Genomic DNA, 25,618 nt, shown 5'->3' with positions numbered 1-25,618 from the left:
TCATCTTTGCCAAAACTGGGGAACGCTGGGGAGGAGTCACGTGGAGGAGGAGGAGCGTTGCACAAATTAAGCCCAGCCTAGACATGGAGAGACTGAAGCACCTCCCACTACTGGATGCTCTTCACAGCTCAAAGAGAACAGGCGTATCAGATAAGTACCAACGCCCTATCTAGCAATATAGCAGAGGTCATCTAGATGACCCTTTCAATTTGGAAGGATAGGAGAAGGGTAGGCAAATACTTAGGTTTGCTTATTCTTTATCATTCTCATGTTGAAATTTGAGTTGAGTTAGATGGATCAGGTAAGGATAGTTAAGTAAAGCATATGCCTGATTTTGTTTTGCTGTTAAAAGGAAATCCTCTAGTGCAGGGGTGTCAAACTCATGGCTTGCAAGCCGGATGTGTCATGCTCTAGCCATGCCCATCCCCATTTTAGTGAAAGGGGAAAAAAAGTCACTGTCAGCATTCCAATCAAACTCTCCATTCCAATTCAGCACTCAGAGAGAAAGTCCATCCAAGTAAGAATTTATTAGAGAAGTCATATTGGCACATCTGGGAAAACCTGAATCTGAATTCCCACATTTTCCCCTGCTATATATTAAACTCATATCCAACCCCCTTAATGATGACCCCCAAGTCACATTCTCCAATCCACCTCCATTCTGAATTCCCGCCAAGTCCAGTCACTCCCCTCCAAACTCCAGCGACTCAACCTTGAGCTCTGGCGAAAGAATGTTGTTGTGGCTACCCTCCCTTTTCACTTTACTTTCATTCCCACGGTTACCTTTCCTCTCTTGTGGCAGCCCCAAATCTGATTCAAGATGGATCCGGGGCTGACAGTCACGATATGTCACGTGACGACAACGAGACGATGCGAGTTTGATACCCCTGCTCTACTGCCTCAGAACTGATTTTAACAGTATGCATAAGAAAAATGTAGAATTTTGGAAATAATTTTAATACGTTTTTCTATATTTACATCTGGCAGTTGACATCCATATTCTGTATTGCCTCATTTGTCGTCTTCAAAAATGCCCAGGTCTTTCATATTTTCCCAAAATGGCTTCACTGTCTGCTCAGGGTTTGTAAGAATAGACATAGGGGGACAAAAGAAAACCTATTTGGAAAAGATGTTAAGTCTTTAAAATAAAAGTATGAAGGTTTCGTTTGTTATAGGATTTTAAGGCATCTCGATGGTACGGTTCATTCAGGAGGAAAGTATTACCTTTGGGCAAAACAAGTCCATTTGCAGCCACTTGAGAAGCATTATAGAATGATGTTGTTCTTGAATCACAATACAGAGCAAGCATGCACCAAAGCTTTCTATCTTTACAAAACACTACATTTGGGATATATTAGAACTGGCTATTGTGCCAGGGTTTTTCTCTGAAATTGATTATATGGTAGCTAATTTCTCTCCTTATTTCTTTTTGTGAGGAACACATCTTTACTTATTTCATTTAATACCAAACACTAGTCTCAGTCTTTCAATACCGTGAAAATATTTGAAGTAGAAAGGAGAGAGAGATATATTTAATACTTATCACCATAGAAACCTCCTGGCCCCTGTGTAGATTCTTTACTTTTTTTAAAATATATATATATATCAAATTTTCATTTAAAAAATTATTCCTGATCCATGGATAATCTGATCAGATAGAGATCCTGTTATTTTTCCTTGTCAAACAGCTATGTTGAGCTGTTTATGAATATTATAATCTTTTTCTGTTTTTCTTTTGGGGCCTAATGCAGGCTTTTTGGTGTATTTTCCCCCCTCAACTATACTCTACTAGAGTAATGCCTATATAATTACTTCCCTATCTCACACCCTTAAATAGTTTATGACTGTGTTCACATACAGTGCCAAACATATTTTTTTAGCCATAGTGGCCAGGTTGACATATCATTGTAAGCTATGATTCCTGGACAGCGGCCCATTATCGGGCTGTGGACTGTTTGGAACTGGGCCACCAAGAAACTGGTCATTATGCTCCCTTGCACAGCTGGACTTGAGCAAGTGGGTAGCTGGCGCATATGCACACATAGCTCAACTTGCACAAGCGGTGTGCCATAAAGATTGAGTACTATTGCTTTAGAGTACTCTCTGGGCAGTTTACAAGCATATTGCCAGTATATTGCCCCCAACACTCAGAATAATTGAAGGCTGAGTCAACCTTGAGCCCTGTCAGTATCGAACTCCAGAGTGTGGGCAGAGTTTGTCTGCAATACTGTGCCACCAGGGTTCTCCAGATCAATTGTTTTATAACTTTTATGCCGCCCAGAGTCACCTTGTGGGAGAGATGGGTGGCATAAAAGTTTAATAAAAAAAATAAATTTCAGCGTGCTACCAATGGCTCTAGTTCTTTCCATCATCCTGATGGAGGAAGTATCATACTATATGGAAAAAGAGTGCCAACCAGGGGTGGGATTCTACCAGTTCGCACCTATTTGCTAGAACCGGTTGTTAACATTCTAAGCAGTTCAGAGAACCGGTTGTTAGAAGAAATTACTGGCCTAATCCTGTAAGGAGGGCAGGAAGGAAACATTCTGGTGTTGCTTACAGAAACTGCCTCTCCGTTAACCCTTATTACATTCTTGGCAGGACTAGGCTTCCTGTCTTAGGAACTTCTCTGGAGTTTTTCCCCTCCTTTGCTGATACTTTGCTTGTATTGAGTGACCATCCAAAGTTACAATGGCACTGAAAAAAGTGACTTATGACCATTTTTCACACTTACGACTGTTGCAGCATCCTCACAGTCACGAGAGGCCAGGCGAGGAGATGCGTGCTTCGATGTGAGTGATATTGAGTTGGCCACATCCAGCCAATAACATGACCACCAAGCCATGTCCATCCAGTCACATGACCACCAAGCCATGCCTACCACCTAAGCCACGCCCACAGAACCGGTTGTTAAAAAATTTGAATCCCACTCCTGGTGCCAACCTGTTTTGTGTGGATGCAGTAGAGACAGAGAAATAAATAAAACTCTAGATAGATCTACTCCTTATTCAGTCTGAATTCTTCCCTTTGCACTCCAGCTAATGTTCCATTTGATTCATCACTTTCTCTTTTCTAATAAAGCAAGGGACTCTCAGAAGGAAGAACACTCTTAAGAGGAATAGTGTAACTGCCTAGGCTGTCTTGCTATTTTAGAGATAAGCTGGTATTGGCAAAAGACAATGTGAAAAATACTAAATCAGACCATTTCAATCTGTTCTTTGGTCCCTTTAGAGGTTCATGCTAGTAACCGATGAAGTATTAATTGCCTGTGGGGTTCTGCCACTCTCTGATCGCCAATTGCATTTGAACGGAATGACAAATCTATTATGTACCATGTTCATCAGTGGGGTCAGATACTAGCTGGACAATTGTATTATTGGAGAGGACATGGAATCCTGAACCTCTTAAAATAGTAATGTCTATTGATTACTATACTTACTATACTATATTGATAGCAGTTTGTAAATTAGGGGAGCATATAAATATGCATCCAAACTTATGATAGGTTACAGCTCCCTATTTAATATAAAAGATACTACAATAAATTCACAGGCAAAATAGTGAATAGTGTTTGAAACTATAACAGAATCCTAAGAATGTTTGTTAAGAAATAAATTTTTCCTGTTTTCATAAGTATATGTAGGATTGTACTCTTCACCTTACAACTAGGATACCTGTATGTAGTTCCTGTTTGTGCTATAATTATGTCTATAGCAAGAGTTAGTTTTCAGGTGGGCATTTAGGTCCACAATATACACACTTTTATGCCAGTGATTTGGAAAATATTCTGGGTAATAAGGGGAATTTAAAATTATTTATTTTATTTGTCATTTATTTTATTTATCTATCAATTTCTACAAAGCCCATCTCACTTAAGTGATTCATTTACGCATTAATGCATTATTCTCCAGTGACTTGTTGCAACTGGAGTGAAGTTATTCTTGGGTTATTTTTCCTCCCTTAATCATAAAAGAATAAGTCTTTCCTGGTATGATTTACTGTGATGCCTCCCCAAGGTTTTTGTTGCAAAGTTTATTTTGTATCGGTTGATTTAGCACAGAAATTCAATAATATTTGGCCAAGGCTTATTATCTGGCTAAAATACTGGCAGATTGGAAAGCTATCCTGTATGACTGGGAATGAGAGACAAAATGGTGTTTGACTGTTAGTTCAGCCTCTTAACCTTGTATACTAACTCTTTGATACTCTGAAAGTGCTATCTGTCAAGATTAGCTAATACAGTATGGAACTTATATCTCTATCAAAATATAAATAGAACGGCCCATGTTATATCATTGCTCTGTGAGCTGCACTGGCTGCTGGTTTATTTCTGGGTACAATTCAAGATGTTGGCTATGACCTGTGAAGCCCTCCTTGGCATGGGTCCAGGTTACTTGATGAACCGTCTAGTCCCGCTAGGACAGGCCGGTTCCACTTGTGCTAGCAGAGGAGGCCTGCTGTGGATCCTGTCAGCCAAGGAACTCTGGCTGGCAGGATCCCCAAGAAGAGCCTTCTCTGCCATTGCACCAGATGTCTGGAATATCTAATCTTCCCTCCCCCATATAGCTGTGCTTACTTTATTTGTTTTTATTGTTTTATTTTTTATTATTGTTATATTTACACTTTTTGCAATAATTTTACATTCTACTGTTGTAAGCCGTCCAGAGTAAGCCCCACAGCTAGATGGTAGACAAATAAATTTAATAAGAAGAAAAACAAATAAACAGCATAACTTTTCAGAAATGTCCACTTCTATACGTAGTCTTTTGATCTACCGGTACAGAGTTGCTTCTAGTTTTGTGGTGGGTTGATCCATTAATCTCTTTAACAAGGTTTTCCCATTTTTATTTTCTAATTTTGTTTCTTCTGAAATCTGAGAATCTGCAATGTCAGAAAAATGAAGTTTTAGTGCCTTTGTAATAAGTTTAACAAGAGAAGAATGATGCGCTATTCCTGCGATTAATCAAAGAGGATTTGTTTCTTAGGCTGTTCTTTTTTTTTCTTAAGAGGATAATATAGGGTCCCTTTAGGCCAATGAGATTCTGATTTGATGGGGCTTCCAAAGTGGACATTTTCAGTATCTGCCTCCATTTTTTGGAACTTTCTCCTATCAGAGTCTCAATCTCTTCTCTCTTGGCCTTTTAAAAAGTTTAACATTTGTTTTCTGTAGGAGGAGGGCATGCCATGATTTGAAAGTGGATTGTTCAGTTTTTATGTCTTGATGTTTTTGTTTTGATATGTACTTGGGCTTTTCTGGAACCATTATTTATAGGTTGATGTTATTGCCCTCTAAGAGCCTTCAGGAATGGGGTAGTGTGATCTGCAGTATCTATACTTGCTAGACTTTCAAATTGTCTACTTTATTACCACAAAATAAATAGATGATTACTGATACAGTTCAAGGAGAAAAATTAGTATATGTAGCAGCCTGTATTCTGATTTTATCATAACCTCTTATTAACCACTTTATTGCTTACTAGAAAAGGAGACTATTATCGCTACTTAAGATTGCTGTTTTGATGAAAATTGCATTTGATGTGTGATTATTTTGTTAAGCATAAGAACATAAAATAGCCTTGCACATTAAACTAAGGGCCAACTTAATTCAGCACTGTGCTTCTTACACTGAGCAAAGAAACATAGGAAATAGGCATAGGTATCCTCCAGTTCTGTTCCCTTAAAACTGGTATTTAGATGCATGATGCCTTCAGCCTAGACAGAGGAACTGAGTTGTAAGACTAATATCCCTTGATAGAGCTATTCTCAATGAATTTATCCAACCCCCTTTATAAAGCCATTCAAATTATGACTATAAATCAGTCTTGTGGTAATGAATTCTGACAGGTTAACTATCCATTGTATGAAAAAATACTTTTTATCTATTTTAACTTCATTTGCAAACAGTTTCATTAAATGGTTGGTGGTCCTAATGTTTTGAAAATGGGAGAATAACTACACTTTCTTCATGGTATGTAAGATTTTGCATGCCATGTCCCATTTCAAATGCTTTTCTTCTAAGCTGAAGAGTCCCTGGTCCCAGTACCACTCCCTATCTGTTTTTCCTTCACATACTTGTTTTGCAATTTAATACTCGTTCTCTCTCTGTGACTCAACATATGTTTTCCATGTATATAATCAATGAACATATGCTTACATTTTATTCAGAATGTTGAAGTTTTCACTTGAAAGTCTTTCATGGTCACCAAAACATGCAATTATTAATATAACATGCAACTGTTATCTACCTACCTACTTCTGTATGTGCTTTAGATCAGTTCGTGCGTTTTGATGTATATTTTAGATCTTTCACTTCTAATTAAATTACATTTTGATTGTGAGACATGTATTTATTAATCATATCAGACTACCTTCGCTCAGAGCTGCTATAGGGAGGCCTTGACTTACAACTGTTCATTTAGCGACTGTTCAAGATACAACAGCACTGAAAAAAGTGGCTTACAACCAGCTGTCTTACTACACTTGTCACAGCATGCCATGGTCACATGATCAAAATTTGGGTGCTTGGCAACTGGCATCTATGTACAATAGTTGCAGCATCCCGGGGTCATGTGATCACCACTTGCAAGGCTAGTTTCCAACAAGCAAAGTCAATAGGGGAACCTGGTTTTGCTTAAGGACTGTGTGATTCACTTGATAGTTATTAAGAGAGCAGGGACTCATTTAACAACCATTGTAGAAAACGGTAGTAAATTTGGGTGTGACTCATTTAACAACTCCCTTGCTTAGCAATGGAAATCTGGGCTCAGTTGTGGTACTACTTGCATATTCTTCCTATTCTACTTTCACATACAAAACATTCATTTTTTGGGGACTTCATGCTAGTCTTTTTATTGTACTTCAAAGTCATAATTTTCATATGTCATAAGTGTATAGATACCTATACCTAGGTCACCGATCATAGTTCTGCTCGTGTAACAATGGAGGGGCTTTCATAATAAGTTTTAGTAAGATAAAGAAGAAAGTTTAATGCCCTTAGGTTTATCTGTGTTCCTTACAATACTCAATGTTAAAAGTCAGAAAAATATTAATCAGTTTTAGCACATTTTTATCATTAGTGCAGTCAAAAGCCAATTTTACCTCAGACTGTGCTGATGATTACCTTGCAAACTGATACCGTTGTATATGCATCTCCCCAATTAGAAAGTGTATGTAGTGTATTGACACCCTCAAAGTGTGCACATTTTTCATTTTCAGTCACTTTCTTAATAAATCCTAGCATGCCTTTTTATAACTACATTGAGTTGTTTACTATGATCCCAACATCATTTCCCTAGTTACTTGCAGTTTTGACCTCGGCAGTCTATATGTGAAATGTTTGCACCAATGTGCATCACTGTGTACTTAATTGCAATATCTTATTAATTGACATATGGTTTGCCAATATTTAGACTGTATTGAGATTAATGTTCTGCACTAAGGCATACTCTAGGTTTCTTCTTTTTGTCTTATCCCTTTCAAATATGTGCCTATCGTACTGATTTCCCCAATGAAACACACATATGGCTCCGTACCTATATGTATGGAGACTCTGACTTCGAAATACAAGTAAATTTATTCCCAGATAATGTCTGTGTAATATAGAAGGCAAAAACATCCTTGTTTGACTCTCTCAAGGTTAGTGGCTTATTTGGTGGTTTTGCCATTGCCCCTTTTTTGGATACTTTTTAAAACTAACCACTCTAAAGTACAACCATGGAATTTCCTGATGGTCTCCCTTCCAGTATTAAGGAGTCCCTATCCTGTTTAAATGAAGATCCAGGCAGATTTGGTTCCTGAGACAATGTCACAGGGAAAACAAAATTAAAGCAGATAACTGTCATGATGAAGTTACGATGCTAAAAGTGTGATATAATGATGAGAACTAATTGTTTTTCTTATGGATGAAAATTGTCAGACCTGTAGATATTTGACTCTGTGAGAATGTTGGAAGCACAGGGGCCAAAGGTTTGCTGGGCAATATGCAGCCACATTCTTACAATCTTTCCAAAAGCTGGAATATGATCTTTGTGCTGTTTCCAATGGTAGCAGCTTCTAGAAATAGAGTTGTTTTGCACTATTCTGTCTGCTCTGGGCTGCAAGAGTGTTTGTCTCTTATTATTGGTCCCCTTCAGATAAATAATTGTGAAAATAAAGGTCAGCTCACAGAAGAAGTTACCACTTAAAGAATAGGCTGCCAAGTGAGTGTTGCCGCAAGAAATAAGGGAGAGTTGGAAGCCCTTGACAACAAACGAGTGCTCTGGCTTTCTCATAAACACCTCAGTCTGAAGCCAGGATGTTTATGGGCAGGAGAGATGTTTATAGTCTTGTTCTTATTCTGCTGCAGCTGTGTTATTGCTTAAGTCAAAAATAATAATACAAGCTTGTGTGTATATGGCTTGCCATTTATTTTTGTGAGTATGCTGAGCTCCTGCAGTTCCATGTGGCTTTACTATTTAGTCCTTAAATAATCTTTTTGCTTAAAAAAAGAAAAAGAAAGAGGGGGAGAGAAACCTTGTCATTGGTTTGGCTGTATATCGGATGTCTTGCTGAAAGAAGAATTGTCTTGTTAGCTCAAAAGCTTCCAACATATTTCAAAATGGTGAAATAACTAGGTGCTTTGGGATGACTTTGCACTCCCAAATCCCTTCCTGTATTAAGTACACACAAAGTTTGGCACTTGAGAGAAACATTGCTGTTAACTGTGGGAAACTTACTACCATATGCATGATGCTAGTTGGGGTGGAAAGTACAGCTGGTTTCCTGCCGGCATAACACAGTTCACATTAATTTTATGTTCCAAATTCTCCTGAAAGAGTTTGGCACTATGAACTGGTGTGTTTTCTTCCATCACCATTGTATCCCCTCAGTGTTGCCCAGAGGAGCTTTTCCAAGATGGTCTGAGCTTTGGGGTTTGCAAATTGTGTAGAGCCCTTTCAGCTATTCAGTTGGAAGCAAAATTGATCAAATTTGTCATAACTTAGACTGTACAGTTCCAGCAGTTCAGTCTGTCATGCCCCTGTTGGAATCTGATTCCGAGGGGGAGGCTGAGCAGCTGACAGGGAGTGGGAGTGTGGCTCTGTTGGCTGTAGAAGAAACTGGGGAAGGGCAAAGTCCGGCTGGGCAGAGCAGGGAAGAGGTAGAGCAAGGCAGAGGAAGACCAGGCCCATCCCCTCTTCATCCTAGGGCACGCAGGGAGGAACGGAGAAGGGAGCAACGTGAGTTGTGTGGCTTACGGGGGAGGAAAGGGCCCTGATTCTCTTCATTAGCTGCAGCTGGGAACACAGTGTTTAAAAGGGAGGTTGCACACAGCAACTTGTTGGAAGCAAATTGTGAGTTATCTGTTATTGTCGAGGCTTATCTGGGTTCCTGGCATCTTTCCAACTGTGTGTGTTTTGCTGGCCTTTCAAGTCTGGAATTCCTTCTCCTGCCCTGTCAAATTAATTACTGCAGCATGATTTGTGTGGATTTTTATTTACAGTTTGTATGTACTTTGTTTTCGGACTGAATTTCCTCCACTGAAAGACTGTTCTTGGGAGAGTTTTTTCTCCAGCCGAAGGTAACCTGGACATTGTGGGCAAAGTTGGAGCTATTAAAGGGACTCTTCTTACTTATGTGACTGTGTTGCCTTTGTGCCACACCCCGGGTCATCACATAGTCTGTGACTAACCCAATGTATCTCAAGTGGTCTTTCCTTCCAATATCATCACTAAAATGAGAGAAGAGAAAGCATGGCTTGTCCTTATTCACAGAATATCAGCAGTGTTCTTTGTCTGCTTTCCAAAAGCAAATGAATAACTCCAAAGCCATTTCTTTGTCAAAGGATGTTTTATCATCCATTTCTCATCTCCTTTTGTGATTTCTGTGATATTTACATTTGTGGCAGAAGAAAAAGATTTCCTGTCACTTAAAATGCATGAAAGTGGGGGCTGGGGGGCAAAAGTCTGCAAGCATTAAACCTCCCTTCAATTTATTGCTTAAAACTAAGTAGCCGGTGATGCCTCTTCCAAGTAAAATGCAGAACATCCCTAACCAGACTGATTATTTTGGCTCATAATACTATGACTTGTAAGACTATAATTGTGGTTGAAATGTATTTGAATGCATTCGAATGTTTGAATGTATTTGAATAAGTCAATAAACAGATGCATTGATATCGATCCAGTCTGTCAGTCTCTGAGAACAAAAGAATTGCATCAACTGTGATCCTGAAGATAGCATTTTAAGATGAACAAACAAGCACCCCACTATGCAACAACAACAATTCTAACCTATCAGCTCACAAGAAATTGGACCATGTCTCATTAACAACAACCAGCCAATCAAACAGCCCAAAACCAGACCATGACTCAGAAACATCTGAACAGACACCACTAATTTGCATCACACGAACAATACTTAAAACCAAAGACCATGTCTCGATAACAACAGCAATCCAATCAAACAGTCCGAAATCAGACCATGACTCAGAAGTAGTTGAACAAACAACATTTGCACTAATTCGCATCACATAAAAAAGTATTTAAAGGCCAGTGTTTGGACAGACGAACACAATTCAAAGTGCACTGACAGTGTCTCCTCGAATAGTGACGAACTGTTTGCAACCAAATTGCCAAGCTTGGAGTTCAGACCAACAGTCCAGATTATTAGTGTCTGTGGTTAGAATGCAGTGTTGCAGGTAATTCTGCTGACTGCTGGCTGCCAGCAGTTCAGCTGTTTGATTCTCACAGCTCAAGGTTGACTCAGCCTTCCATCCTTCCAATATCAGTAAAATGAGGGCCCAGATTGTTGGGGGCAATATGCTGACTATGTAAATCGCTTAGAGAGGGCTGTAAAGCACTGTGAAGTGGTATATAAGTCTAAGTGCTTTTGCTATTGCTGTACATCCATTCCTCCATTCCAGATTAGTCTTCTCAAACCGTTATAGAACTAACAACCTGATGTCAAGTGCAAGAAGTCAGGAATCAGGATGTAGTTCAAAAGTTTATTTCATACACAAGAATCTGAATTACTAACAGTCAAGACAAATTGAAGCCAGATAAGAATCAATGGACTTCTGGGGGGGTGGGTAGACTTTGGTCTCTTATGGGGGTGTACAGACTCCAAACTGATGATGTGTTTGACTCTGTCCTTGGGCTCAGCCTGGTCATCTCCTACATCTGCTGCCCTTTCATCACCTCCTAAAACCTTTTGCCCATGGCGGTCGCACAGTTTGCCTGCATGATTCTTTGTCCCGTTTCAGCTTCATAAACTCCAACATGAAATAAAAACATAACTCATAAACTTTTTAGTTAGAATTCAGCTACATTTCTTTATAACATCATCCTTTTTCTTCCTTTGTGGGTATAGGTGTTTTACATGGAAAATGTCTCTGAAACTTTATGGCTACCTGTGGTGTCCATATTCTCTGAAACTATAATTTCCACAAGGAGCCAGTCTGTTCTGACATAGTAAAAATTTATGACTTCAGGTAGGAAATAAAATGGCATGAAATGTTGTTAATATGTGTTGTCAGTTCATTCAAAATATCCATGATTGCCTAATCTAATTTCATAATGTTGGTTATGATGAATATTTCAGGTTATGCCCTCTCTGTATATACCATACATATTTTTAACATCACAAGAATGGGTATTTTAGTTTCAGCTTTAGCTGTATGTTAAAACCAAACACATTATTTAAGTTATGCTGTATGTTTTACAGTTGATTTTCCTTTTTGCCTCTTCCCTTACTTAAGGGTCATTTTGAAACAAACAGATTATTGGAAAAAAGTCTTGAGTTGCAAATAAAGCTCCCACTTGGCATGCAAATTTCCCATCTATAATGTAAATCATGCTGTAAGATTACAGAGAAGCTGACCAACAGCTGTTTCAGTCCCATTCTGTTAATATCCCATCATTTCAGGTCTTGGTTTAGTTCCTTGTTATTATGAAGAGGAAAATTTAAATATGATCAGTCTCTTTTTAGTTATTTATTTAATTATGTTTTGCCTTTATTATTTTTATAAATAATAGAAGGGACGAACATACCTAATACTCTTTCCTCATCTTATTTCCTCACAACACATCTTTGAGATGGATTGGTCTGAAAAAAACATGATTGGCCCCAAATCACCCAGTTGGCTTCATGCCTAAGGTGGGAATAGAACTCGTGCTCTCCCAGTTTTCAGCCTGGTGCGTTAACCACTAGACCAAATTGCCTAATGCCTCCTTCTCTCCCTCCTCCCTCCCTTTTTATTAAAGTTTTAAGTTCAATAGCAAAAATTAATACAAATCAAAAAGTAAGAAGAAAAATATAAGGAAAAAATTAAAAGATGCGAGAAAGCAAAAAAGAAGACAGAAAAAATAGAGAAAATAAAACAGAGAGGGAGGGAGGGGGAGAGAGAGAGAGAGAGAAAGTTATCTTGAGGATGGGCTCCCATATTGGATCCTGCAACATTATCCTGGGACACATATATTCACCTTCATTTATGAGAGAAAATAAAAAACAAATGCGATTTTCCACCCTCATCACAACAATTTAAGTGTATTAATAATTTCATTATTTCTTTACCTCCTCTTAGTTAACAAATTTAGAATTCTTTATCCCATAACTCAATTTTTAACTATAGCAAATCCCTTAAAGAACATCATTTCCAATCCACGTGTCAAGAAAAGTCCAGTTCCCCCAGTTACATTCAGTAACAGATATGAAATTCATCATTCTGTTTCTCAACCCTTAACTGTAAGTAAATCCAATACATAACATCTTTCCAATCCAGATGTCAGCAGCTCTAGCCCTTTTCCCCCAAATTCTGAACCATAAGCAAGTCCAATAAAAATTTGCCACCACACCATATTTCCTGAAGACTTTTCATTTAATTATACTTAAATAGTCCACTTGATTTAAATACTGGTGGGATTGAAAAGTTCATTTGCATAAGAAGAATTTGCCAATGTAAGTCTAAATGGTTTTAGAAAGCCCCATTGCATCTTATATTCAACAAAGAAGTAATCAAATTGCTTGCTGTAAAGCAGGAATGGGATGCCAGATGTTGGTGAATTAGAACTTCTAGCATCTCTTATTATTGGCTATGCTGGCTGGAGGTTCTGATGCTTTATTGGAATTAATTACTAGCAGTAGTCTTGATGAAATGTGACATGCATGGCAAAAGGAAAAATATTTTTGCATGGGTTTTTCTTGTATTTGTTCAGAGTCCTTTGTTTTTCTCCCAATAGAAAAGAAAACTTAGAAGACTTAGAACAGTGGTGGGGAACCTTTTTTGGCTCCTGTGCCGATAATTGCGCACTGGCATGCGCGCTCGCTTGCATGCCAGCACCCAGAAGGCAGTGCGTACTGGCCCCTCCTGTTCATGCACACACGATCCCCCCACAGCGTGCTGTCTCTGCATGCATGTGTGATCCCCTTGCTATGCGCCGCTCATCTGCATATGCGCGCACGATTCCCCGCCGTGTGCCATGCATCTCTGCGCATGAGTGCATGACCCCTTGCTGCATGCCTCACACTGCATGCCTCTGCACACATGCATGCGATCACTCCATGCACCATCCATCTGCGCATGCGTATGTGATCCCTCCACGCGCTATGCACCTCTGCATGCGTGTGTGACCCCCAGCATGCGCTGCGTGTCTCTGAACATACGCACATGTCTCCCACCCACCCCCACACACATGCGCGCCAGATACCCGACAATCAGCTGTCAGGCAGCAGCGGCGCATGCATGCACAGTGGGGCTCTTCTGGGTGAGCTCTCGCGTGCCGGGGGAAATGGCTCTGTGCGCCACTTCCAGCACGCGTCCATAGGTTCGCCATCACGGACTTAGAATTAACTTTATTGTCACTTTGAATATACACTAATTGGCATACATTAAAATGAAATTTCATTGCATACAGCTCTCAAAGGGTGTCCGCCTCTAATATACACTACATAAACATGACAAAATAAATAAATAAATAAAAAATACAAAATTATGCATGTACCCACATATATGACATAGAGAAACAACACAGTCTAGTTCGTGTACATGCCGAGAGAACCGAATCTTGCGAGTTTACCAGATGGATGGCATAGGGAACAAAGCTGTTATAGAATCTGGTAAGCCTGCTAGAAATACTTCAAAACCTCCTCCAAGAAGGAAGCAACAGAAACAGACCATGAAGTGGGTGTGTGGGGTCTCTGATAATGCTTTAAGCTTTAAGCACATAGCACTTATAAGCAGTATCCTGAATGACAGGAAAGCTTCCTGTAATCTTCTTGGCTGTCCTTACCACAATTGACTCCTTGGATTTTTTAGATGGTTTGCTTCTTTACTATGGCAACTGACCACAAAACGACACTTCTGAACCAGCAAGGAATATTTCTGCCCAGATTACCTAATCCAGGGATGTCAAACTCGATTTCAGTGAGGGACGCATCAGGGTTGGGTTTCATCTCTGGGGCCAGGGTGGGTGTGCCCCGGGGGGGGGCATGGCCAGCAGAACATCTCTTGTGTCAGGGGTGCCTGTGATGGCCCAAGCGCTCTGCTAGTGAAAACAGGCTCCTGAGCTCTGTTTTCGGCTGTGACGGTCTCCTGCTACCCTCTGCCAGCGAAAATGAAGCTTAGGACAGCTGCACGTGGCCCTCACAAGCTCTATTTTCAGCTGCAACAACCTCCTGCAACCCTCTGCCAGTGAAAACAGAGCTTGGGAGAGCCGCATGCAGCCCTTGCAAGCTCCATTTTCGGCTGCAAGAGCCTCCTGCAACCCTCTGCCAGCAAAAGCTCGGGAGGGCTGCAGAGGCACCGCGGGCCACTCCGCAGTTTCCAGGGCATCCCCGCAGGCCAGATTTAAGCACCTCACAGGCCGAATCTGGCCCCCGGGCCTTGAGTTAGACACATGAACCCAGAGCATGAAGCACTGCAAAAGGAATATGATGCTATAATAGTGCAAATCACCATTCTTTCCCAGAACAATCAGTCTTTGATTAGATCAAGAGTGTCAAACTATAACCGGAGTCTTCTGTTTGTATCACTTTCCTTGTAACATTGATTTTTTTTTTTTTAAAAAAAGATATTTTGAATGTTGGAGGCTGGTATGTTGCAAATCTAGTGCTGATTTCAAGCATCATGTTTATTACCAAGAATGCTAGGTACTCCTAATGAGTTCCTTAAGTTGTTTTTTTTTTTCAAAAATAAAAATGGTGGTAGGTATACTAGAGATGGTATGCCCATCTCTACATTTCTTCCAGGATGATCCCTATTCTTCCTGCTCATGTGTGAGTTCTGATGGTAAGAACTGCATTTTGTGAATGCAGAAGCTCTCCCATGTACAAGTATAGATATAACAGGTTTTCAAAATTCTTAACACATCCATCATCCCAAAGTAATTGGAAATGCCCTGTTATAGTCTAGGAGTCTATGTTTGATGTCTTGGGTGTTATTCTGCCAAAAGAAAGGTAGGGGAACAGAAGGAGAGTTTCCAATAGCATAGAGGCATAGACCCTGGTCATTCTGAGGGACTGCCTATCTCAATGGTTTTTGCCTGCCTGGTCTGTTCTAGCAGAGTAGGTGCCTTCCAGATCCCTTCAGTTAAATACTGCCATCTTGTGGGACCAAGGAAGCATGCATTTTTTCAGAGGCCCCATTCTCTGAAATAGCTTTCCTCCCAGAGATGTGGGTGGCCCTTTGCCTTCTTCTGGGTATTCCTGAAAGACCTTAAGAACTAGTTGTGTTCCCAAGTCTGAGATTAAAGTGTTTGTTATATATTTATTAGTAGGATCCCTGTTTTATTTATGTACTGTTTATTATTCTAGTTGTTTTTACCCCAGGCTATGTGAGTTGTGACTGTCTTCATTATTTTAATGAGGATTTTTTGAGGGGGATTTTATAAATTATCCAGAGTCTTCTGGAATGGGTAACCATAACCAATCTAATAAATAAATAAGCTAACATTAATAAAAAAAACCCACTACTATATCATTGATCCCTGCAAATAATTGGGAGAACATTCAGTGACTTTATATGCCAAATGGTTAATACGGGATTGTTTAAACAAAAAATAAAATAAAATAGAAAAAATTCGAATGCAAAGTCTCCATTCTGCAGATGGAGGTAGTGTGCAATTCCTACCATCAGAGGATTCTCATTCGGCTGCGTGTTTTGGTCCAGCAGTTCAACTTGATAAGTGTCACAGAGATGCATTGAAGCATTTTAGACTATTTATCTTCCTTACTCTTTTTTTGTGATAAGGATTGCATTGACTAGAAATAATTCCTTGTGGACACAGCCTCTGTTTTCTTGCCAGCAACCTGGTACAATGCAGTATGTTGGGACTGACACATCTTTCTCATGATTTCTTCCTGTCCTTCCTTTCCATTCCTTCTTGCTTGCCTGGTGACATTTGCCTGCTGCTCACTTTCTCCCCCCCCCCCTTTTTTTTTCCACTTTAGGCAAAGGAACTGCAATGGAAAGAGGAAGAGCTGAAGCGGAGAGACACCTTCTTTAAGGAACAATTGGCCAAGATTGAGAAGAAGGTGAGGCAACATGATCTTTCATGTGCAGCAGCTTTATGTTAGTGGGATAAGAGTAGATCAGGAGAAAAGAAATGAGAACCATTGTGCTGAAACTTGGCATTCTTAGCTCCTCAAGCATACCTTTTGTTGCTCTCCTCCTTCTCACACACTATTAATCTGCTTCAAAAGCAGAACCTTTAAACAGTGTACATTTGAAAAGGAACGGGTTCTTAACTGGATTATTAAAAAAAAAAACTTTTTAAATCTTTCATAGTGTTCCCTCTCACCCCAACTTATGAACCTTGGTTTAAAGCAGAGTTATAGTTTTTTGTTTTTTTTTTAAATCTGTTGTTAAACTCCGTGGCTCAGACAAACAGAAAGCCAGTGAAAGTAACCTCATCTCATTCTATACAGATGCCGTACATTAAAGTCAGTAATTTATCTATGAAAAAGTCAATAGATCAAAACATGTTGCATCCAAGTGCTTTTGAAATGAGCGTAATTTAAAAAGGTGCCATCCAGCATCTTTTCACTGTAAAATAATGACCTTTGGAAATCTAGTTTATATATTTCTTCCTGTTGTGTTTTTAATACGTTGAGCTTTTAAAATGGGGATAAACAAGAATTCATCAGATCATAATGGCTTCTTCCTGAGAGTTCTTAAAGAACTCATATGTGATTGCTAACTTTCTTGTAAAGATATGTAACTTTCAAAATTCAAAATAGGTTTGATGCCAGAGGACTAGCCAATGTAACACCTTTTTCTTAGAGAGAGAGAGAGAGAGATCTGAGAGATTATAGGTCATTTGGTTTAACATCTGTTCCAGGTAACATGCAGAAACAGCAATCAGAATAAAAGCACATAGGCACATTGAGTGTACAAGTCTTGCTGTAGGAAAATGAGCATGGATACCATAAAGATAAATTGTATTTCACCAATCTTTTAGAGCTTTTTTGCAACTATCAGGAGGCACATTAATAGAAGTAATTTTGTTAACCTTGCATATTTTTTTCAAAAAGGTTTTTCATCTAAACTTATTTTCATGAATAAGTTTAGTAGCAATGGGATAAGGAGATGTGTCACCTAATAAATTGCTAACCTATTCAAAGGCAGAAAGAAAAAATAGCAGTGAAGGAGAAATTTTCTCAATGAATGGAAGTAAGAAGTGGTTCCTTGAAAATCTGTTTTGGGATTGATGCTTTTTCTTAAATGACCTTTACTTTGGCCCAAACAGAGAGCTGGCTACGTTTGTAGATGATATTGGAATGTTCAAAGTGGAAAAAAATTAATGATCAAAGAAATGATAATAATTTTAAGCAATTATAAAAAGATGTGCATTGGGATTAAAAAAACCCCTAACTTCACATTAATGGAACCTAATCTGTAACTAACCAGAAAAAAAAACTTGAATCATAGTTCATATTATAATGAAAATGTCAACTCTACATATGGCAGCTGTAAAATGGGAAATTCCATGCTAGGGTGAAAGCTAAAAATGCTATTGTAAAAATGTCTATATACATTTGTCTGTGGTACCATTGGTATTGGAAATATTGTGTACAGTACTGACACAGTTGACAAAGAATGCAGTGGAACTGGGAAGGATTCAGAAGTGGGAATCGAAATAATAAAATGACCAAATTCTTTGAGAAAAAACTACAATGAGACTTAGAGAAAAAGGCAGCTGCGGGGTGATATGATTAAGATGTACAAAATCATGTATGACATGGAGAAAGTTGTAAGAGAGATTATTTTCTCTACTCAGAATGCTAGAATCAGAGTGCGATGGAATGTGTATCTGGAGAAGAAATGGGTGGAGGGAATGATGGTAGTAGCACTGTGGTTTCCCAGGGAGGAGGCAGCATGTTCCAGAGAAAGGCTCAAAACCAGAACCTGTCTAGTCCTCAATTGTGGGGAGCGAAGAAAAGGTTCAAGGTGGTCACACCAGAATATCTTTATTAGGTTAGAAAGCTGTGATGGTGAACCTATGGCACCCGTGTCAGAGGTGGCATGCAGAGCTCTCTCTGTGGGCACGTAAGCCGTCGCCCCAGCTCAGCTCCGCCGCACAGACACATGCTGCGCCGCATAGGTACATGTACCTCCTGCCGGCCAGCTGGTCTTCGGGTCTCTGCTGTGCAGGGGCAGGGCTCATTCTGGGGGCGAGGTGCATGTGCAGGGGACACACACGTATTGCATTTTGGGGATGCACACGCACGTTTTGGACACTCGGTGCCAAAGAGGTTAGCCATCACTGGTCTAAAGGGTCTAACATCTTTAGTCTGGAGAGATTCTGTAGATTAGGTGTAAGCAAATAAAAAAAAAACTGGATTCTATTGGATCTCATTATGTTGTCTTTAGGCCTAGGCTTGACACAAAGGTATCTAATGGAGCTGATTTAGAAGAGATTTAAAACAGACTATAGAGGGACTTCTTCACACCATATATAATTAACTTCTGGAATTCATTACTTAACTTGATGACTTGATGATTACTACTTGGAAAGTTTTAAAAGAAAATTAATTAAATCAAGGGCATATCTTTTATGATCAATTGCTTGTGAAACCATGTTACTTCTCTGTTGGGAGTAGCATATGTTCAAATACAGATTGCAGAAGAACAGTGACAGGAGAGTGGTCTTGGTCTTCCTTGGCTAGGACACACTTCAGAATGTTTGGGTTGGCCATTGGGAAAAACAAAATTATGATCCATCTGGGGTCTTCTTATATTCTTTAGTAAATAATTTCTTCAATTTCATGCCTGAATGACCCAATGTTTTTAGGAGTATTTATATTTTGCCTTTATCTATATACCACTAAAACTCTCCTGTCGGTCTGTTTGCAATTTTTGGTTGGGTGAAATGGTGTATCATAGAGCAACAATTTTTGAATCAAGGTACTTCAGATGAGCTAACTTTAAATAACACATAAAAAATCTTGGACCCATTACTCCCCTGCAATTGAAATTTCAAGTATCTTCAGACCAGTTGTATTGGCAAAGTTGTAGCCACTGTAGCGCCATCTTGCTGCCATAGTCAACTGCTGTCATGTCATCATGATTTTTGACATGGCTTGCCGCCTTCCTACAGTACAAGCAAAGTCAGTGGGGAAGATGATACGAAGTTGGAGGTTGCTCCCGTTCTCATTTTTTTTTTCCATCCGTGGTCATTCTGTTTAAACAGTTTAGGTAAAGAAGTATCTCTGAAATGATGACCCAACAGGTCATAGGTTGTATGAAGAAATGTATGAGGAATAATTTCTAGAACTTGAAAGCAAGAGATTTGTTGACGGGGCGTGTGCATCAGATTCCTATTAATGCTTATGTCAATCAATCAGTTAATTAATGCATTTATATTTTCTGTGCTTCTTTTGGGGCAGAAGGAATAAGTAAACCACTGATTTTTTTTAAAAAAAATTAAATCTCAAGTATATGAGAGCACTGCTATGTTATGTGTCATGGGACATCCTTGTCACCACTCCCATTTCACAGTTATGCATCCAATTTAGAAAGAGGAAACAGCAGCATAGTGTAGAAGAATGCCACGGTGGGCACTGCAGACTTCCATTATCCATGATGCTTGTTCTGATGATTGGACATTCATGCTTTAAATTAGCAGTGTGTGACCTGTGGCTCAAAGCAACATACAGCATTCCTTCCAACATCTTTAGAATGTCACCAGAGATCCTGCAAATTGCTACAAAACTATAATTTCTAACGTGAGAGAAGGGAACAATTAATTAAACACTTAGAAAGTAATAATATTACCAGTATTTAGGTGAATTTTAATTGAATGTTGCTCTCATCCCCATTTTTTTGTCATTCCAGCCTAGACTACATTTTGGAGTGTAGACTCTGGCCCCTCAGAGTTGAACAAGACTTAAATGACAATTATCCCTAAGAGTAATGTAATCTGTATATTAGTTTTGGCTACTATTATATTGAAGGAGAGACAACAATTCAGTACTAGAGTACATGTTTTTCATTACAAGGTGTTCTAGGTTCAATCTCTGGTAATTGCATTTAGAAGAAACTCGGACCATTGGGAAAGAGATGTATGTAATTTTCAAAAAAATAAACCAAGTTATTGTCTGATTCTCCTGGGTTTTATGTATTAAGCAGAGATTTTGCAATGAAATTTACAGTCAATCCACCACACAGTGTAATGATCAGAGTTGTCCTAATGTTCATAAGTGAATTCAGGGTTTTATTTTATTCTATTTTTGTGAATGAAATTTGGCATTATACTACACATTTTTACATGCTTCTCTCCAGATTTGTATTTCATAGGGTAAAGTGAATTCAGGGTTTTATTTTATTCTATTTTTGTGAATGAAATTTGGCATCATACTACACATTTTTACATGCTTCTCTCCAGATTTGTATTTTATAGGGTAACTATGAGATGGAATATGTATATATCCATCAGTTACTTACTGGCTATTGAAGAAATGTGTCAAAGTTGTCATAGTGTCATCACAATCCTTTTGATTTACTTTAAGGAAGCTTGATTTCCTGTTCTCACTTCCTTTTTTTTTACTTATAAGCAGACTGAAAGCTATAAACCTATAAATGCTGTGTTAGGAGGAAATCCCATTGAATATAGCCTATTTCTGAAAAAAATTACATAGAATTAAGGCTGTAAGATTTTAAAACAGGACAAATTAAGAAGCTTGACCATGTTGTTAAAATTAAAAGCTATCAGCCCAATTGCATGTCATTGGTAATTATTTTCTTTATTTCCTTCTTCCAAGTTCTGTGCACAATAACAAGTTTGTATTTGGAGTGGGGGGTATTTTCACACTATATGGTAGTAGATAGTAGTTTCTTGACCCTTCAAACATCAGCATTTCACTGGCAATAAAATAGAAAAATGTCTCCAAATGCTGTAGAATAAGCCTGAATTAGAGTTGGAGATGGAGGGGGCTGGCAGAGGACAGAAATGTACTAGAAGCAGTGTAATAAAGTTTAATTGTATTAGTTCTGAAAAAAGATTTTTGATCTTCAAGGATAATTTTATTCCTGTAATAGCTGGAAAGAGAAAATGCAGCACCGAACAATCTTTTATATCAGCTGCCGTTTTTATATTATTTTATTTTCATTTGTTGAATACACACAGACCTTGACAATTTTTTTATGCTTCCATAGATATTGCTTTAGAATTTTTAATCCTAAAAAAAAAACCCAAGAGAGACTCACAAGGTACTTCATGTTGAGAAGGAAACGTCTGAATAGTTGTTTGGTTAAATTGTTATGGTTGGATTTTCTAGAATTAAAAGCTAGACTCTTCTGGATTTGGGATGAATTTGGGATTGGTGGGGTGAAAGACACAGGAATAATTCAGTATATAAATGCCCTACCTGATTCAGTTGTCTCAGCTACAAATTTTCAGTTTCAATCACAAATTGACTTCCGTGGACCTTACTTCATACTTAAGTGGTCAGTAGAGGGAGCGTGCATAAGTGCACTAATGTGCCTATTGTCCCTGTCGTTGTATTTTTATTCTCTTATTCTTGTTCTCATTTTTGTTTGACAAATTCCAATCAATATCAATCAATCAGAGACCCAAATCATCATCTCAATGTGTTTTTAAAGACATATTTTTCATTTGGAGTTGAACACATAGACTGTCAAAAGACTATCTATTTCTAAATCTCAAACCTTACTGACTTTACAGGATGTTCTTTCCCCATTATGAACACCTAATGAGCGTATTATGCTATGCCTTTTTCAGGGACTAAATTTCATAAATTTCTTATAAAACAAGTTGTAGTTCATTTTAAACACTGCATTAATAAAACTGATTACACGATTATTCAGTGAAATTCAGCATATGCCTTTATTCTTTTGATGTGTACACGAAACGTGTCCTCTTTTCCAATGGCAGCTGCTGCCCGAACAAGAAGTCACTGAGGCTCTTGGCCAAAGGACAGTAGTTATATTGGATCACTAGAAAAAGCTATGTAGAGAGCAGCCCTCTCTGAAAATTATTGGCAATTTTGAAATGAAGACAAGACTGGAGAGTTATAGATAAAGATAAAAGATTAGGGTTTTCTCAGTACTTTTTCTAGTACTCAGGTTGTCCTCAATCTCATTTGATACTTGTTAAGCATCTTCTGTTATCTGTTTGGTAGTTTCACCCTTCTGTTCTGTAATTATTTATATTGATTACTTGGAATCTTTCCAGTTTTACTCTAGTTTAGTTTGTGTCCTGAAATGTCTTTAGTTGTCATAATGCAAAGCAGGAAACTGACCTTCCAGATGTTTTTGTACTGACTTTAGAATCCTCTCCAGGACAATTTAAACTCTTCCTGGTCTGCTTTGTTTGAAATTCACTTCACATTGCCTGTCAAATTTTTGTAGCAAATTGCAACTACTGGGGTTGGGAGAAACATTAAATGAGTTCCCCTCAATGTTGTTTCTCACTCAAATTGGCCCATTTGTCAGTTATTTCTGCATGTTCCATCAATTTAAAAAAGGTTTATATTTGCCTTAGTGGATTACTTGCATCAGGAAATGGCAGCAGGCATATATTTATATTTTTCTGAATTTTGAGTTTTGAGACTTTTCGCTTGTACTGAGTAACATTATTTTATGATATGGTAAACTATCTTTACAAAATAAGAAACTAGAATTTTACATGTGGATTTTTTTATTATAGAAGATGATTGTAATGTAGTTCATTGTCCAATATTTTATTATTATGATCATTGATGAATAAATCTTTGTCTAAAGTAAGAAAATAAAATATAAAATCTCCACGTCCAGGATCTTGATTATCAGGGGGTTGGATTAGATGGCCCCAAAAAGTCAAGTATTATCTGTAATTCAGTTTTGTCTCATCCGATATGAGCTTCAGTTTGTTACTTTTCATCCAATCCATCAAAGAGGCCATCTACATTAAGATTGAACAGCCTTCTCTCAACAGAGGGGGAGGGGAAAAATACCACCTATCTCTTGTTTGCAACACAGTCTTTTCAGCAGTTCCAAGGAGGTTCCACATCCATTTGCATTCTTCAGGTGATCTTGAGGGCACAGATAAACCTCCAATTGGCCTCAATGACTTTCAGAGAGAGTGCTAACAACCAGATGACTGCAAGGAATATAAATCCTTCCATTCTTCACCATTCAGTCAGAACTGAAGAAACTTCTTGAATGAGGAGCAAAATGTCTTAAAGCAAGTCCAGTTGCCTTTTGAAAAAGCACCTTTGGGACATCCAGTCCATCACTTTAGCCAATTAAGAACAAGCTCTTGCATAGGCTCATCAAGCTCAGATGAAGACAATATTTAAATATTAAATCTCTGAATAATATTACTCAGCAATCTCATGTAATTATTAAAACAGCACGAGGAATAAAATTCAGCCAGATGGGATTCCACATTGTAAATCTCTTGTGGTTAAATCAGAATCCCTATCCCATGCTAGAAATAACTATCTAGAGGTAAGCAGAACTACTGCAAAAATCACTCTGTCCACACCTGATTCAGAAAATCTGTTCAGAAAGATTTACAGCATTGACAGCCAATATATCCCCATCTCTCTCCTGACTCCCCCCCCCCCCCAAAAAACGGTCCTTTAGAGAGACCAAGGCTATTTAGTGCTGCTCTCAAATGGAAGGGGAGCAGAGCTTAAACATCAAAATCAGCTACCATTCATGGAGTCAAAGGGAGCAAAACCCGTATTTTTGATGCTTGTATAAGCAGCAGTGATCTGAAGTCGATTGGGGGCATATAACTTATCAAAGGCTTGGTTTCCTTTCATTCAAAAAGGAATCTTTTCGATGGATTTCTCTATTCTCCTAGGGAAAAAAAACTTTTATTATCTATTTGCTTGAAATATATTTACTGATAACTCTTGAAGCTGCGCTGAGGAGGGTATAAAAATAAAACAAACAATATTCCGTATAAATATTATAAAAGCAATCAAAAAGCTCCCATTAAGTATAAACAAAATAAATAGAAGTACAATCAGCCAAAATATAATGTAATTAAAAGTAGTCTGTAAGGCTGTTTCCATTGTGTAATGTTCCTCCTTTGACTTGGGCAATTTCTGCTCCTTTTTGAAGTACAATTAAAGATTGTACCTCAAAAAAGTTATGTAAATGTCATATCCATGTTTCGACCTAAATATACACTTCAATAAAAATTCTGCCACCAGTATTTAAACAGAAGTAACTTAGGCTTTTCAGCATCCTATCCCATTTTTAGGAGGCATTTGCATTATTTTCATGATTTTAATTAAGCACTGACGCACTTTAAATGAAATAGTTTTCTTGTGTCTCTGCAATAACATATTTTTAAAAATTGTTCCTTGAACACCCACTTTTCTAAGTATGTTTATTTAATTTATTTGTATTTATGCCTTTATTGTTTTTACAAATAACTCAAGACAGCACTCTTATTTGCCCACAACAACAACCCTATGAAGTGGTTTGGGCTGAGAGAGAGGGACTGGTCCAAACTCACACAGCTGGCTTTTATGACGAAGGCAGGACTTGAATTCATGGTCTCTCGCTTTCTATCCCAGTACCTTAACCACTAGACCAGGGGTCGCCAACCTTTTGGACCTCAGGGACCACCAAACTCATAATTTTAGATCCCAGCGACCACTAACCGGTTCTGTGGGCGTGGCCTAATTTGTGGGTGTGGCTTGGTGGTCATGTGACTGGCTGGGCATGGCTTGTATGTAAATATTATAGATATTTATATAAATATTGAATTTTTTATTAAAAAAGAGCAGCTTTTACCCAAAATCAGACAAAGCAGACAGGCAGAGTGAGTTGCTCACAGAATCACAGATTCATTCAGAGATCTATCTTATCTGCCATTGGCTAGCTCAGTCTGTCACATAAAATTTGCTTGCAAGCAAACTCACAAAATTAGCTCACAACACACCATGTATGTAAATATTGATTTTTTTTTATATAAAAAAATCTTTTTTTTACCCAAATCAGGCAAAGCAGGCAGATTGAGTTGCTCACAGAATCATTCAGTGATCTATCTATCTGCCATCGGCTAGCTCAGTCTCTCAAATTTGCTTGCCGTGAGTCTGCCCTGAAGTTGCTTGCAAGCAAACCTTCAGTCCTAAGGGAGGTTTGGCTGTGCTGAGCCGAAGATCTAAAGACTAGCTAGAAAGC

The 25,618-nt window shown here is 38.5% G+C and overlaps 1 protein-coding gene across 4 annotated transcripts in view; it reads left to right on the top strand.

Moving 5' to 3' along the window:
- CHCHD6 (coiled-coil-helix-coiled-coil-helix domain containing 6) overlaps window positions 1–25,618 on the top strand; it is a 251,360-nt gene that overhangs the window by 82,554 nt on the left and 143,188 nt on the right. For 2 of the 4 annotated variants that reach the window (XM_087954687.1, XM_026678126.2), the window contains exon 5: window positions 16,423–16,506. The exons of the other annotated variants lie outside the window; for them this stretch is intronic. In XM_087954687.1, the coding sequence (XP_087810813.1) occupies window positions 16,423–16,506 (84 nt within the window). The remainder of the gene's footprint in view (window positions 1–16,422; window positions 16,507–25,618) is intronic. 4 annotated transcript variants of the gene reach the window in all.

The sequence above is a fragment of the Notechis scutatus genome, chromosome 2, assembly GCF_049901735.1.
Source record: "Notechis scutatus isolate UNSWTSFEM ecotype Mainland chromosome 2, rNotScu1.2, whole genome shotgun sequence".
Taxonomy (NCBI): Eukaryota; Metazoa; Chordata; class Lepidosauria; order Squamata; family Elapidae; genus Notechis; species Notechis scutatus.
The sequence above is the reverse complement of the archived record's forward strand: the minus strand, read 5'-3'. Positions and strand labels throughout refer to the sequence as shown.